Source organism: Gymnoscopelus microlampas (assembly GCF_963454915.1).
Source record: "Gymnoscopelus microlampas genome assembly, chromosome: 1".
NCBI lineage: Eukaryota > Metazoa > Chordata > Actinopteri > Myctophiformes > Myctophidae > Gymnoscopelus > Gymnoscopelus microlampas.
Window position 1 is genome coordinate 46,744,971 of NC_139962.1, and position 17,246 is coordinate 46,762,216.

Consider the following 17,246-nt stretch of genomic DNA (forward strand, 5'->3'; position numbering starts at 1 on the left):
TGATCATGTGGCATGGGCACTCGAAACGTCACTTTGTTGGATGTACCAATAAACTGAACTTAACTCTCTGAGTGCCAAAAAGCAGTTATCCCGAGTTTTTTTCTGAATGCCCTCAGTGCCAAGAACGAGATATCCCGAGTTGAATTTATTTATTTATTTTTTTAAAGAATGTTCAGAACCCAAGATATCGTGATCCGAAGATTTGCTGCTCCATTCACTTCTTGTTTAACTTATTACTGAAAAGGGCTGTATGTCGGCTCCTGAGCATTTTTTTTTTACTTTAAAAAAATTGCTGGCACAGTAGCAACATATTTTTTTATTTCATTGGCACTGAGAGAGTTAAGGGAGCGACAATGAGCGGGCCTTCCTTTTATCGTTAGAGAACACAGAATTTAGTCCAGTCAGACAGGCTAGTCACAGTAGTCAGTAAACCAATCACTCAATCGATAAACCAGACAGTCAGTGTGTGTGTGTTTAACTCAGTGTTTTTCTGCAGCCCAGAGGAGTGTAATATTAATACGGACAAACCAGTTCTCAGGATGTTTGAGTAAGTACTGGTTCAGTACTGGTCTGGTCCACAGCCAGCACCGTACTGCATGCTGGGACCTTCTGCTTCAATCTGGGGCTGTGGTGTGCGTGTGTGTGAGCGCACGTGTGCTTGTATGTTGTTGTTTGATATCCTGTGTTGGTCAGCTAATGATTAGTGATATTTGTGCTGAACCTATCCACATGGCAGCAATTTTGCTCTTTAGTCATACTCAGGGGGTGGGGAACCCTACATTGATGCACTGGGGTTTCCCACCCCAGAGTATGATGTAATAGCAAAATGCCCCCTGTTTGATATTGTGGTAAAGTATCCCAACAATCAAAATGTTGGGTTATGTATTGAATACTCACATGATATAGTATTTTGTGGATAAGACACCAGTATGCTTTTTGCAGTAACTCACTGCACTTTTGAACTGATGCGAGTTTCTGAATCTTGCAAACTGGAGCGAATCCAGAGTCTGCTGAGTCATTCTGTATAAATATATGCAGTATACTCAGAATGTAGGTTATTCACACATTTCTAAAGCAGGTGCTCAAATATGAATCATCTGCTGTTCCCATTACCAGTTTTACAGATGACCTTCCATACCACCAGGTTAGCTATAAGTACCGGTATTTGTATCACAAGGCTACTGTGGCCTATTGCAAAAATGTGATGAAAATGTGACCAAAATATGCCCAGTATGCGTACTATATTTAGACATAACTATTGTGAGACAGCCATCTTGAAGCAATGATAACACCTCCTAACACAATGCATTCCTTTAGAAAACCCTCTTTTCGGTCTGTCTGTTGTGTCCCGTCTGCATGTCTCTCTTATTTACGGACTGTCAAGCTATCTTGTCTCTGTTGTTATTTTGACTCACTTGTTTTCTATTCGTTGTATTTGTTTCTATTCGTCAAGCTGTCTGTTTTATTTATTTATTTGTTTCACTGTCTGTCCCTTTTTGTCTGTACAGTATGTCTCCTGTTTTGTCCTTATATCTGTGTGTCTGTTTTCTGTCTCCGGCCGGTGCTCTGTTGTCCACCTGTGGTCTGAGTCAGGACAATAGAAACTCACAGACGAGAATAGCTTTAGCTTTAATGGTGTGATTATGGTGTGGCTCCCCAGCCCTCAGCCTTCTCCTCTGGGTGGAGAGGGATGTAGGAGCTGATCCCAGAACTGCCAGCAGACCCATGGTGGGTGGAGGAGATTATAGGGTGCAGAGAGAGGCCTGGAGACCCGCCGTTTAGTGGTTTAGTGGTTTATGGACTGCAGCAGTCTGCTACTACTCCACTGTACCGACAAATAAACATATAGTGACAGCTAAATGAGTTAGCTTGCATGATAGACTGCTACTGTTCCACTTCTTCTACTGCTACCACTATAATAGTAGCCGTAAGAGTGACGGTGCTTAGTAGCACTATGACTAGTAATAGTTTAACTACTAATGGTGGTTGTTGTAGTGTGTACTGTATGTGTGTGTGTGTGTGTGTGTGTGTGTGTGTGTGTGTGTGTGTGTGTATGTATATGTATATGTATATGTATATGTATATGTATATATATATATATATATATATATATATATATATATATATATATATATATATTGTGTATATATTGTGTATATATATATACTCTTTATACCATATATATATTTGAGAGAGAGAGATGTGTGTGTGTGTGTGTGCGCAGACACACAGTAGTATTAGTAGTAATAGTTGTGTATATAATAATATTGTGGTAGTTGTCTGTTCAGACAATATTAAAGTGATAAATCAGAGAGACACATGGAGTCTCTGCTGCAGTACTAACATACCACAGGAATGCACTGCTGTGTGTGGGTGTGTGTCTCCATTTTAGTGTATGATGGTGTGTTAGTGCATGTGTTTATGATGTGTGTGCGTGCGTGCTTTGTGGTGTTGGTTGGCTTGGTATGGGGCTTGAGCTGGAGGTGGTGGTGAGCAGGTTTGCGGGGACTGTGTGTGTGGAGGGGGGTGAATTATATAATGGTGGGTTCTCGGGCCTTAAAAGATTGATTGCTTATTTTTTCCAGTGCTTACTGGAATGTAATTGTTTTTTAATGGTTAATGGAATGTAACTGAGTCTGTTTGCTGTGCCTTTAACCTTCTGAATGTGATTATAAATCTATTGGATTCTGATTGAGACAAAGCTGACCCACTGAACCAGAAAGCAGGAACTGCTTACAAATACAACTCCTGTTTATCTCCTGTTACACCAAAACTATTGCTGACGCAGACGTACATTGTTATGATATTGTTTAGCATTTAGCATTTCCTGACATTTCCATTTCCTGTCATTCAATATATGTCTTTTTTGGGTCATGACGCAACCTGTAGCACACGTACACAGAAAGATCCTCAGTGTTGATTTAACTCTCAGAGTTACAAATGGATAAATGAACCCTGTGGTTTTATTACAGGGTTCATTTACACAGTCAAACAGATTATTTGACTGTGTAGAAGGTAGTTCCTGCTGGTTCTCTGTATAGGTCATAGATTGTTGACTGCTGATTGAACAACTAATTCTGAATCATGCTCATGAACTGGGAGGTGTTCGTCTGTTCTCGTGGATCTTGACATAGCTACAGTACTGTGTATACTATATAACCTGCTCTTATAAAATCAGTTTTCAGATTGCAGTATTGTAAGTAAATAAATATTGTTGTCCAATTCGGATAAGAAATGCTTTTATATATAGGGTGACGCTTTCTCAGTGAAGCATTTAGAATGTGACAAACCTTCATACAAAGCTAATAATAGTCCAAAAAAATGTTTTGCAACTGATTCTGGTAGAGCATATCATACTCTGTTTGTATCTGCTGTTGTTTGACTCGGTTCCACTCTGGTTTCATCATTTCCTGTGTGTAGAGGCACACACTTCCTACGCAGCCTGGCAGCCACCCAATTGGAGAAGAAGAGGCGATCCCTCAAACAACAGGGGAGAGGCGTCTTTGATATCACAGCCACACCCCTACAGCCTGAGGAGAGATCTTCTCCTGTCAGTCACAGCAGTTCTCCTACTGAAGGTAGGATCTCTAGATCAGTGGGTCCCTGGATCTTAGGGGGTCTTGGTGTGATGGAACACCAGCAGTACAAGGGGTCTATTCTAGGGTTCCTGTTGGGATAAAAAAAACAACAGCAGTTTTTTTCTTATAGGCTAGAAAACCAGCAGTTCTATGGGTCCTGGTGGCATAGACAACAAGCAGTTCTGGGGGCGCCTGTTTGGATAAAAAAGAAAAAACGCAGTTCTAGGGGTCCTGATAGGATAGAAAACCAGCAGTTCTAGGGGTCCTGATACGATAAAAACAGCAGTTCTAGGGGTCCTGATACGATAGAAAACCAGCAGTACTGGGGGTTTATTCTAGGGGTCCTGATAGGATAGAAAAACAGCAGTACTGGGGGTTTATTCTAGGGGTCCTGATAGGATAGAAAAACAGCAGTACTGGGGGTTTATTCTAGGGGTCCTGATAGGATAGAAAAACAGCAGTACTGGGGGTTTATTCTAGGGGTCCTGATAGGATAGAAAAACAGCAGTACGAGGGGTCTATTCTTGGGGTCCTGGTGAGATAGAAAAACAGCAGTTCTAGGGGACCTAATAGGATAGAAAACCACCAGTTTCTAGGGGTCCTTGTAGATTAGAAAATGGTACTATTGGTCCTGGTAGAAATGGAAAACGCGATCTCATGGGCTCTGGTGACCACTGTGTACATTACATGTTTTATCATCTTCAAGGGGGTGGAGTTTACTTCATCAGGACATCATAACTGACAGAGAGATTAGACAACCACAGGAAAGTATTTGAAAGAGTATTTAGTATACAGTTTTTGAAACTGAAACCTTTGTAGACATGTGCAGGAAACCCCACCTAATTGGCACTCCAATTAGATTTAATAATCATATTTGAACTGGGGACCCCCCACCCTGACAAGCACTTGGAATGTAGGAGTTGAGGCATTGCATTGAGTTTGAGATCGGTTCCACAGATAAATATTGTGAAAATAGCCAATCTATAGATTATAGATTTTTCACAATGTTTGACTAGTTTTTATAGTGTAATTTACTTTTGATGTAGTAGTTTTTATTTTATGTCTTTTCTTTTCTTTAAGGTATTAAAAAGGTATTTAAAAATCATCTGGGCACCCCACCAAAGAGCCTGACCCACAGGTTGAGAACCACTGCACTAGACCTGCATTTATAGGAATTGTCAGTTGTTTCTGTAGTTATTCTGATCGTGTGTGTGTGTGTGTGTGTGTGTGTGTGTGTGTGTGTGTGTGTGTGTGTGTGTGTGTGTGTGTGTGTGTGTGTGTGTGTGTGTGTGTGTGTGTGTGTGTGTGTGTGTGTGTGTGTGTGTGTGTGTGTGTGTGTGTGTGTGTTCGTTCTCTAGGGTCATCCAGAGGAAGTACCCCCTCTCCTGGCCCTGTCACCCTGGAGACACAGGCATCCCATGATGACCCAGGCAAGTGATTACAACAACTCCCCCCCACCAACACCACCATTTCCTTTTCTTCCAACTCTCTTTTTTTCTCCATTTGTTCATCTGTTCATTTTCCTCTCTATATCTTTATAGAGGATATGCGTGTGACATCATCATCAAACCCGGAAGTTATGCAGGAATGCCTACTGAGTGTCAAAGAAATACTTTCTGGCCTTGACAGCCCATGCATCCAAACAGAAAAGTCATATATGATTGCATTAAACAACATTAAACAATGTTAAACTCATTTTGCATGTTTCCACTCGATGTGCCATTCACTTTAAGCATGCGCATATCCTCTATTGTCCTGTGTAGCTCAGTGGGTAGCGCATGGCACTAACACTACCATGGGGTAGCAATTAGCAGCATGGTGGCCAAGCCCTAGGTGTCAGAAAGCACCACCTTAGACTTCTCTCCAGTGTGTCCCTTACAGTCTCCCTCTCAGCTTTCTAAACTCTATCTCCATAACGGCGAAATACAAACAATTTTGGACCAGCCACTCTACATGAAGAAGTTCTCTGGAATAATTATAAGAAAAATAAGACAATGACCATGTATCAACATGTTTTACACTCCAACAAGATGATGAACACAACTCAACAGATTCAGCATCACAATTTTGAGCATCTCTTATCTCTCTCCGTCTCTGCATCTGCCTGTCTACCTCCTTCTCCCTGCATCTCTGTCTGCCTGTCTGTCTCTCTCTCTCTCGCTCGCTCGCTCCTCACGTCCACCAGTTTATTTTGCTTTGAAGCTGGCTGTCAGTTAACTTCAAAGAGAGAATTGAGCAGAAAGGGGGATAGAGACATCAGGTGTGATGTGATGGTCATGTATTTTTGCCTGTGTAGTTTTCGGTGTGTAGTCATTTTGTACCAGGGTGACCTGTGCTACTTCATACTGTTGGCAGGGTTACCAGGTCAAAGATGAGATCTAGAGATTTATGTCTATTGATCTATTTTTTGTTCCCATTTCAGCAGAGGTGGCAAATTCATTTTAGGTTGGTCGGATTGGTAAAAAAAATGCAACTTTGTGAAGGCCATATAACTTTTTGTCTTTGAAACATGATGGGTAACATTTTTAGCCTATTCATTACATAACGCCTTGATAGCAGCTCCACAAACACATCTGTGATGGTCACATATAAATATTGTTTATATTTATTATAGAGAAGGCAATAAATGGCTACTTAAATTTTTCTTTGATGTGATCTGCTGTAAGGTCCCTGATTCTCTCCTTCACAGCCTTCAGTGTATCACTGGCACACAGGGGTGATACTATGTCAGAGCGGCCTTCACTGTAAGTGTTTAGACACAACGGGTGGTTACCTGCTGCCTCCCTCCATTGTATTTGATGGTCATACAACAGCAGCAATGCCGGCGCGGCAGCAGCAAGTGGGGAGAGAGAAAATAAGAAGAGTAGCCTCATGTAGCCCATGAGTCAGGAGCCTATCTCCTGTTTCTGTAGTGTGGGCAGCTTGATGTACAATTACACCCCCTGGACATGAGGCTAGATTGTCCGACGATTGAACCCCTGACCTCCCAATCTCAGGGTGGACACTCTAACCACAGGGCCACTGAGCTGGTTTTTAAGATGGATAATAACTGGATGTGAATATTTTAATGAGTAGGTGAATTTCCTCAAATGATCCCACGGGCCGGTTGTTTGACACCCCTGTATTACAGGGACAGTTTGGAAAAACTACATTTTCATATTGGGCATACACAACATGGAACACAAAAGGTTCTCGAGTTAGAGGTGCTGGTACCACTTAGATAGCCTGGTTCCAGACGAATCTGCCATAGCTAAAATGAATTGCCCTTGGCAGATTAGGTCTGGCCCCTCTCAATAGAAATTGTATTTGTCTCCCTCCGAAGTTGTGAGGGACCAATCAGGGCCCAGTAAATATGGGGCGGGTTTATCACCAGAGGCATTTTTTTTTTTTTAAGACTAATATCTACGCAGTATATTAGTCTGGCTGATTTTGTATTATATAAGTGTCTTGGAAGATGTAACTTTTAAATGCTGTGCCGTTCCGCAGCATTTCTTGACCAGGTTTCATTTTAGTTTCTCTATCTCTCCAGTCTAACTGAATGTCTCTCTCTGTGTCCGGTCTAATTGAATGTCTCTCTCTCTCTCTCTCTATTTCAGTGTCTACCCATGGTCAGGGCCGTGTTGGGGAGCAGCTCAGTACTCTGTCTGATGACAGGAAGTTCATGCTGGACATGCTGTATGCCAAGACAGCCCCGCCTACCTCCCCCTCCTCATCCTCGTCCTCCGTCAATGAACAGGACATAGATTTGACTTCAGAATCAAATGACAATCTCAGCTCTGTTCCTCTGTCCGAGCGCATGTCGCGCCTCCAAGCCAGTTCAGCCACACCCACTGACCCATCCCCTGGCGATGACTCTGCCTCCAGGAGGGCGAAGCTAGAGTGCACTGGGTCTGCACAGCTAGCTAAGGCGCGTCTGGAAGAGGAGCAGAGTCGACGAATCAGACCGCAGTACAGCATTGATGCAGAACGCCACGCCCGCAGGTCTGTCACAATTATGGCTCTTTATTATAAAATTATACACGTTGTGATTGGCTTTTTTTTTTAAATAAAATGGTAAATTGTGGTTTTGACCGCAGAGGCAACCATGTACGTGTCTTGCTGAAGAATACATAGACACTAACCCTGGGGGAGCTGGGGATCAAACCGGAAACCTTCAGATTCCCAAGCGTTCGCTCCTTGTCCTGAGACACTACTAAAACTGACCAATGCATTGGTGGTCTCAAATTCCATGGCATATCGTTTGAGATCCTCTGCTCTAAAGTGTGCTTCGTGTCACAATTTCAAAAAGTACATGATTTGAGATTGTGTCACCTAACAATGACAACAGTACTGTAACTCTTTCTCTCACATACACTTGTCTGCATCTGCCTTCCTCTGTTTCTGTCTAGGCACACACACACACACACACACACACACACACACACACACACACACACACACACACACACACACACACACACACACACACACACACACACACACACACACACACACTAATTTGATGATTTTATGCAAATATTGCAGGGATTCTTAATTAAAGTGTGTGCCTTTATAACACATTTGTATGACTCATCAAATCGTGATTACAAAAGCACAGAGTCACTGACTGGATTTGGATAGATGTGTTGGCAGCTATGGAGAGGTGTTCTGCTTTGTGGGAAGAGAGGCAGGAGGAGTCCGGAACGAGATTATAAACAATGGTCACGACAGATTTGCGCCGTTCTCCTAATGCTGATAGACTTTGCACATACAGTATACTCTCCCTGCACCTCGAGTCTTCCAGCGGCCGATGGCCAAGCGGTCTAGAACAGGGTTTGTTTGTATGTCTATTGTCTATCTATGTATGACTATCCCCTCAAAAGCAGACCAATCAGCTCCTGGCACTACAGAGCAGAACCAAACAGAATCCAGAACTTGGATCATAATTGTTATTAGTTTTGAACACAATCATGCTGAAGCCTTAACATCCTAATGGGCTGTGTTCTGTCTGTCTTTCTTTCTGTCTTTCTGTCTGTCTCTCCAGTCTTGAGGCGACGGTCATGTTACCGGTGGGCCGTGGAGCCCGGCAGCAGTCTGATGGCTGGGACACACCGAGTCCCCGCCCCCTGCGGATCAAAGACCTGGACTTCTCAGACCTGCAGGAAGACGAGGACATTGACGTCTTGGACATGGACCCCCTGGACTCCCGAGCTGCCTTGCCCAACGGCATGGCCCCACCTCCACCACCTCCGCCAGGTATGGGTATACCTCCGCCCCCACCACCACCTCCTCCCCCGATGTTTGGTTCCTCGCCTATACCCCCACCCCCGCCCCCTCCACCTCCTCCACCTGGAGTAGGAGCACCCCCCCCTCCGCCGCCTCCTCCTCCTCCTGGCGCCCCCCCTCCCCCCTCCGGTCACGGACAGGAGTTTTTCCCGTCAAAGAAGCGCAAAACCGTGAAGTTGTTTTGGAGGGAGCTCAAACAGTCGGACTCGCCAGCACACGGCAAGTTCGGCCGCGGCACAGTGTGGGCATCGCTGGACAAGGTGTCCGTGGACACCACTAAGCTGGAACACCTGTTCGAATCCAAGGCCAAGGAGCTACCCACCAAGGCCAAGGTAACCATGCCAATCCTATGGCAATAGTCTTGTGTGCATCTGTAATCACTTGAACCCCAGCATCCCTATTCTGGGAGGAACATTCAACAAAAATAGCTGCTAAGCCTGTAAATGTGCTTTTTTGAGACATTTTGAGAGATTTGGTGTAGAACGAAAAAAGAAGTACATTGCAACTCAAGTATAGAGACTCTTAAGTGGTAAATATATTTTTATTTGTCTGTGACTATGTGTGATAATATGCGTGTGTGTGTGTGTGTGTGTGTGTGTGTGTGTGTGTGTTTAGAAGGGGCCAGAGTTGAAGCGTTCAGAGTTGCTGGTTTTGGACCCAAAGCGGAGTAACGCCATCAATATTGGCATGACGGTGCTTCCTGCCGTCCACGTCATTAAGACAGCTATACTCAACTTTGACGAGTTCGCCGTCTCCAAGGAGGGAATTGAGGTAATGATAACAAGTCTTTAAAAGTAGTGTTCACAAAGTGCTGATAGAAGATAGAAACGTCATAAATGATTAATTGAATAAATTAGAAACGTGACACAATAGCTTTTTCTTCTCCTTCACCAGCAGATGGTGCCATTTAACACAAACAAGAGTAGATTAGTGAAAGGTTGTCAATGTTCTCTTTTGTTCTGTCACATATCTAAACTCTGCTAGATCCTTTGCCCCAACTTTGTTTATTTCAAACTAAAATAATTAAATGTGATAAATTCATATTATTATTATTATTACTTAATATAATTGGGAGAGGAACCAACTACTGTATATTAAAGTCAACTATGCTATGCTATATATACTGTGCTATGCCATTCTATGCTTTGCTCTGCTATACCAGTCTATCATTATGTGTGTTTGTGTAGAAGATCTTAACTATGGTTCCTACTGAGGAGGAGAAACAGAAGATCCAGGAGGTCCAGCTGGCGAATCCAGATGTTCCGCTGGGAACGGCTGAACAGTTCCTTTTAAGTCTGTCATCCATCCCTGGTCTAACTGCCAGACTACAGCTCTGGTCTTTTAAACTAAACTATGACACACTAGAGAAGGTACACACACACACACGCACACGCACGCACGCGCACACACACACACACACACACACACACACACACACACACACACACACACACACACACACACACACACACACACACACACACACACACACACACACACACACACACACACACACACACACACACACACACAGAATGGGAAGACTGTTTTGTTTTGTTTTTTACTTTGTTTATTGGGTTTTTCACAGCAGGATTCAGCAGTAAATGCATATGATCAGGTGCATATAAAGCTCCTTAGTGCAACCAATAAAACACAAAAGTTCAATTAACACATTGAATTATCACCCCAAAACATAAGAGACAGAATGGGAAGACTGTTAATACAATTTTGAGCTTTCTGGCTATCCATAGTTATGTGAACAGAGTAAGTGAAGGCAATGGAATAACTATTCTGATGGTAAAAGGTGGGCTGCTAATGTGTGCTTTCCATTTAGATGCTTGTCAGATAAAACCATCATGATGTGCAATCTCTGTGAAAGCTAGATTAAAGCTGTACTATGTAACTTATTGATTACAATGTTATTAGGTCAAATCTGTATGGTAGAGTATGTTAATACAATATAACGTATACAACTGGGGTGGTTGTATTTGGTCTCCCTGCTCTTCTGTTGAGATATTTAGATCCTGTGTCTGGTTTGACACACCTTGTTGACAAGTGGTGCTGCTTGAAAGTCAAAATTCAATTAGAAATGGCAGATCTGCAAGCTTGCAATGTTTGAGACAAATGTATCTGTCTTATCTGTTTCTGTTTCTGTCTTTGTCTACTTGTCTCTTTGTATTTCTGTCTGTAGGAGATTGCGGAGCCTCTGTTTGATCTGAAACAGGGCATGGAGCAGTTATCATCAAACAGAACCTTCAAAAGGATCCTGGCTACACTTCTCGCCATCGGAAACTTCCTCAACAGCTCCAGCGTAAGTCCACACAAAAACAACACAACAAGAAGTACTGGAGGTTTGTTTACATCACATATTCTTTGTCAATTTGCGTAACTGGAACTATGTGCCTGTGTGTACTCGGTAGGTTCATTTTCATTTTTCATTAATATAGATTATTACCCAGGCATCCTTCGTTGCAGGGTTGGATAATGATGGCAATGAGGAACACCAGGTCATAAATAATTTGTTTGTCACATACTAGAGCTGGGCATTATTGACCTTAAATCAATATCAAGGAAATAAATTTCACATTTCTTCAATAAGGATACACTTATGGTAATTGTTTTGAAAGCCTGGTTTAAAAACACCTCTTTTACTGGCATCACGCACTGTATCCATGTGAACTCTGGGATCATTACGTCTAGGATATTGTTTCCTAATAGAGGAATGCTGCACACACCTCAGCTTATCTCCATGTATTGCTAATCCTATCCTAGATGAAAATGGCCTAATGTGGTGGGCAGGCCGGCCGGCCGGTGGACAACATGCACTGATATCAGACACAAACTGAAACCATTGCCTAACAACGATTTGCACATGTGCATAAATGTCTGTGTCTCAAAATATTGATCTAGAATATACAATTCTCCAGGTTCCACCCCAAGCATTGGTTTGTTTGCTCCCAGTATCAGCTATGTTTGGCGGCTGACTTTCACCCATGTTTGACTTGATGACTTCCTTCACCAGCAAGGCTTTATGCATGCAGTGGCACTTAATCTTGTCTGATTGGTCAGCTGCTTTGTCACTTACAGTATCACCCTCTTACCCAGGACAAATAAAGGTGTGGTGGATGTGATTAAACAGATTATACCACACAGTCCATGCACTTTTGGTACTGCTCAGTGTTGCCATGCTAACAAAAATATATATTTTAAAGGAAACTATTGTACACAGCCAAAAAAAGAGAAATCACAGGTGTAAAGATGTAATTTCACAAATATTGCGTATTTAATGCAAGAAATCTTGTTTGACACGCCTACTTGAGAAAAAATGCACCTCAACTTCCTTGATCTTACTCAAATAAAAGCCTGAAACTGGACCTGTGTTTTTGATCTTAGTTGTTGTGAAAATCCAAACCGGATCCCGAATCAGCAGCCTGTGAATGTAGTAAATTCATGCATTTTTTTGTGATATGGTGACATTATCAAATTACATTACATTACATCAACAATACATTTGGGCATTTTTGTTAATATTGATCATACGTCGTACAAAGGGTAAAATTATCGTACAAATTCTATAATCTGACACGATGATACTGCTGCTGTATAAATCAATGTGTACTCTGTCTACTATGTCTTACCGTGTGTGTGTTTGTGTGTGTGTCAGGCTAAAGGTTTTGAGCTGAGCTATCTAGAGAAGGTAACAGAGGTGAAGGACACAGTTCACCGTCAGTCTCTCCTACATCACACCTGCAGTCTTGTAGTGGAGAAGGACCCTGATACCTCAGACCTGTACTCTGAAATACCTGCTATCACACGCTCTGCTAAAGTAAGAACACACACACACACACACACACACACACACACACACACACACACACACACACACACACACACACACACACACACACACACACACCATCACCAACTACAACAATCTCAAAGGTTTGTGCTATCACTTGGAGAGCTAAAGTAAGAGCACATTCTACACTCAGGAAGTCACACAGAAAGAAACACAGCCACTCAACCTCACAGACAACAACGTTCCGTTCTAACGTAAGCGTACAGTGCTATCATAATGTACCATTATATGATATTTCATATTTACATTTCACATTTACATGATTGTAATGTTACATATTTGCATTTCATCTTGTCTTTAAAAACGAAACAAATGGCATTTTGCACTGCTGTCAAGGTGATACAAGGTGTAACCAGGTGTCTTTGACTCACTTCCTCTCGTTTCACTCACCCCACCCTTCCTGTCTGTCTGTCTGTCTGTCTGTCTGTCTGTCTGTCTGTCTGTCTGTCTGTCTGTCTGTCTGTCTGTCTGTCTGCCTGCCTTCCTGCCTAGGTGGATTTTGAGCAGCTGTCTGAAAATCTCGTCAATTTGGAGAGAAGGTGCAAAGCATCATGGGATAATCTAAAGGTTGTTTCCAAACATGAAACTAAAGTGCCGGTTAAAAACAAACTGACAGAGTTTCTAAAGGACTGTACTGAGAGGATTATCATACTGAAGGTTGTCCACAGGCGCATTATCAACAGGTACAATAACCCACACATCACACATATACTGTACCATATACACTATGGACACACAATACAATACACAAACTACAATACAATACACAAAGCGTTAATCATATCCTTTCTCCTCTCCATCTCTCTCTGTGTCTCTCTCCAGGTTCCATTCATTCCTGCTGTTCCTGGGTCAGCCGAGTTATTCAGTTCGTGAGATTAAGGTGACATGGTTCTGTCGTCTGGTCAGCGACTTCAGTCTGGAGTTCAGAACGTCCAGAGAGAGAGTTGTGACCCAGAAGCAACGGAGGGCACAACACCGCAACAGAACCAAGACCAGGGGCAAGATGATCACCGAGGTAGAACACAAAAGAATAACGTTAGAACCGAGAAGGAAAGTGTATATATTTATTGTAATAAACTAATTTTGGAAAATAATAACAAAAAAGAAAAAAAAGAAAACTGAGAAGGGAAAAAAGTTTAAGCAAAAAAAGTATTATCAGTCAATGAATGAATCGATCAATCAATCTGTCAATCAATCAGTCAAGGAAGAGCAGTGCCCTTAGAGCTGGGGGTTGTGGATTCAATTGCCTTGCTCAATGACCCCCAGACAGGACAATAGAACGTGATTCTTCTGGCCACAGGATTCTATTGTGTTCTATCTGTGTCTCTGTTTCTCTCTCTCTCTCTCTCTCTCTCTCTCTCTCTCTCTCTCTCTCTCTCTCTCTCTCTCTCTCTCTCTCTCTCTCTCTCTCTCATTTTATATCCTTCCTGTTTATCTTTCAGACAGAAAAGTTCTCGGGGGCAGTGCCGGCCGAGAACAACGCCACCCCTGTTGTCACGTTAACGGAGCCAGAGCAGGGGCAGGAGGAGGAGCATGAGAATATGAAAAATGTTCTAATCAGCAACAGCAACAATTTGGCCACCAGACGCAGCCGCGCTGGACGCAGTAAGATTAGTTTATTATATATACAGTATGTTCATATACGTACAGTTTACAGTACACATAGCCTAAGCATAGATCTGTCTATACTTATTGTGCATACTGTACATTCATGTACTGTATACATAGACAACATTCTGATCATAACATGAGCATGAATGACCAATGAACATGAATCGACTAATTGCATTGTATTGATTTTCTAGGTCTGTTTGTAGTATTCTATTGTTCAAGTCTGAATGTAGTTAGTGACTCTACAATGTTGAGGTGTTGTGGTTAGACTCCTCAGGTCTGGGCAGGGTGAGTCCATCTCAGATGACAGCAGGTAAAGAAGACAATGTCAGCTCGCAAGATGATGCCACGGATGACATCATGGATCGGCTAGTCAAGTCCGTTACCCAGAATCCCTCCGAGCGGCCCGTCAGCCCCAAGACACGCAAACGGTCCCGCCTTAACAGGAAGTCGTGTGAGTAGACGGTGATGGGATTGGCTGTTTGAGAGTTGTGGTGTATATATAGCTGTGTCTTATTTTATTCTATGTTGTAATTACTGTATGTTATGCATTATGAATGAAGATGCATACAGGAAAGAATTGGGTCAAGCAACTGTAACGGGATGCCAGCAGGTTTCCAGGCTGTGGAAGATGGTCGAATCTTTTTATATACTCCAGTTGGAGTTAGTGCTCGAACACCCTTCTGAAGCTTATATATCTCTGTAATATCTATAAAAAACAACTTATTTGTTGAGCTGCAAAGCAATTATGGAACTATTGTAATGAAGCTGTATCAGTGTATTGGGGATGGACATTTTCATTCCCCTTTTTTTTATTCAATAGTCAATGAGTAATTATTATCGGTGAGGTGCTGACCACAGCAGAAGTCAAAATCTATGAGGGAGTGGAATGCACTCATGCATGCAAATATAGAATAGTTTAATGAGTGCCAGTGTTTCGACCCCGAGGTCTTCGTTGTGATGAAAGATTTGTTTCCCATGCAAAATGCTACAGATGCGTATCTACAACTATAGCATAAGTTGCTCTCAAACTACAACAACATAACCGATTGGCCATAGTTTTGCAGTTACTGCCCTTAGGTGTTATTAATCCAAAGCCATTTAGATTGCCACAAATGTAATTGACCAGGCCAATGATAACCAAATGGGTCCATAATATTCACATAAGCAGCGCACAATATTTAAAAACTAAAATGTATTTTAATCAACTTTGTTTTCCCTCCGAAGACAATGTGCTAGATTTAGACCACCGTGACATGACAGAGATCCATGGCCTGATTTCGCCAAATAGACAGACATTTCAACTTCATGTAAACAGCAGGCATGAATGGTCTAATTGGCTTCGTCACTCTATTATGTGACAAGACTATGTCTGCAATGACTCAATGCACTGTATCATCATCGAATCACAGCACAACTCAGTGATAAGCCATGAGGCCTTGCACAGAAGCGGTACAACAGTAGTTATGCAGAAAAGGGGAACTGCTGGCCTTCCTATTACAAACAAAAGCATTTTAACATAAGTTAGGGAGAAAATGGAAACTGCTGGCCTTCCTGTTGCAATTTCAGTTCTCTAACCTTCCTGTTACAATCCCAGTTCTCTAAACAAGTGTCACAAGTAAATATCTCTTTTTTCGTTTGTTTCCTACATTATTTCTTACATTTTTTGAAAAGATAAAAATAAAAAAAATCTGTAAAACATTCTTCTTTATTCATAAACATTAAATCAAAGAAATTCCATAAATCCCCCAAAAAAGAAGTAGTGCAAATAGCAGCTCTATAAGCTCACAGGCGTTATGAGCTTGTAGATCAGCTATTTTCAGTAGTTTGGGTCCCGGGGAGACGTCAAAATCTCTTTTGGGTCTCGAGCTTAGACGTTTGGGAACCACTGTTCTAAACGTCTGACCCCATGGTCAACACAATGTTTCAGGGGCAGAGACATTGTTAACTTCAGCTGTGGGTCAAGGTCACAGTCAAAGCTGATACTGTAGGTCAGTCTGACGGGATGCGATTCTGTGTCCACAATAAGAAACTGTGTCCAAAACAGCCTGTTATCTCCTTATGTTATATCCTTCTGTCTATCTTTCTGTCTGTCTGTCTGTCTCTGTTTGTACTTAATAAAGCCCTTCACAGCAGATTACACACACACACACACACACACACACACAGACACACACACACACACACACACACACACACACACACACACACACACACACACACACACACACACACACACACACACACACACACACACACACACACACACACACACACACACACACACAGAGAGATGACATTTACAGAACAACATCTTTACTTAAAGCCCTACAGTAGCCAAGGCAGGGTTAGTATCTCGCTCTACAGTGGAAACCCCAATTCTCAGGAGCCAGATTGACCATTAGCAGTAGTAAGTCAGCAGGTCTGTCTCTTGCAGCCTGTTGATGCTGAACCTCACAGGGTGTAGTGGTTTACGCCATTGGTTCTCAAATTGGGGTCCGGGGACCCCCAGGGGTCCTTGGGGGGCACCAGGGGGTCCCCAGCAAAATGTGTTAATATAGCGTCACAATCATTTTAACCACTTTAACCATATATATATATGGTTTATACTTTGGCTATTCAAAAATAGCAGATATACAAGCTCATAGTGCAGCACTCCGTGCCGCGCTAAGAGCTTGTAGATCTGCTATTCTGCAGCCAATTACATATCATTTTTGGGGGTCCTTGACATGAAAAAGTTTGAGAACCACTGGTTTACACCTCCACCTCCAGACCTTCATGTACCCTTCATGTACCCTAGCATCCCCATTCTGGGGCTAACGTTCGGCAAAAATAGCAGATCTGTTAGCGCACAACATGTTCCATTGTGATGCTTTGTGAACCTGTAGATTGGCTAATTCACAAGTAGAGGTAATGGCAGACATACAATTTCA

At 42.4% G+C, this 17,246-nt stretch overlaps 1 protein-coding gene across 6 annotated transcripts in view; it reads left to right on the forward strand.

Moving 5' to 3' along the window:
- Window positions 1-17,246, forward strand: part of fhod1 (formin homology 2 domain containing 1) — a 65,459-nt gene that overhangs the window by 45,331 nt on the left and 2,882 nt on the right. For 4 of the 6 annotated variants that reach the window (XM_084059412.1, XM_084059413.1, XM_084059415.1 and 1 more), the window contains 13 exons: window positions 497-547; window positions 3,421-3,578; window positions 4,937-5,008; window positions 7,175-7,559; window positions 8,602-9,175; window positions 9,459-9,614; window positions 10,031-10,213; window positions 11,035-11,154; window positions 12,508-12,669; window positions 13,195-13,385; window positions 13,525-13,717; window positions 14,145-14,307; window positions 14,582-14,767. In XM_084059412.1, the coding sequence (XP_083915538.1) occupies window positions 497-547; window positions 3,421-3,578; window positions 4,937-5,008; window positions 7,175-7,559; window positions 8,602-9,175; window positions 9,459-9,614; window positions 10,031-10,213; window positions 11,035-11,154; window positions 12,508-12,669; window positions 13,195-13,385; window positions 13,525-13,717; window positions 14,145-14,307; window positions 14,582-14,767 (2,594 nt within the window). The remainder of the gene's footprint in view (window positions 1-496; window positions 548-3,420; window positions 3,579-4,936; window positions 5,009-7,174; window positions 7,560-8,601; window positions 9,176-9,458; window positions 9,615-10,030; window positions 10,214-11,034; window positions 11,155-12,507; window positions 12,670-13,194; window positions 13,386-13,524; window positions 13,718-14,144; window positions 14,308-14,581; window positions 14,768-17,246) is intronic. The other 2 variants (XM_084059414.1, XM_084059417.1) reach the window with 1 other exon arrangement.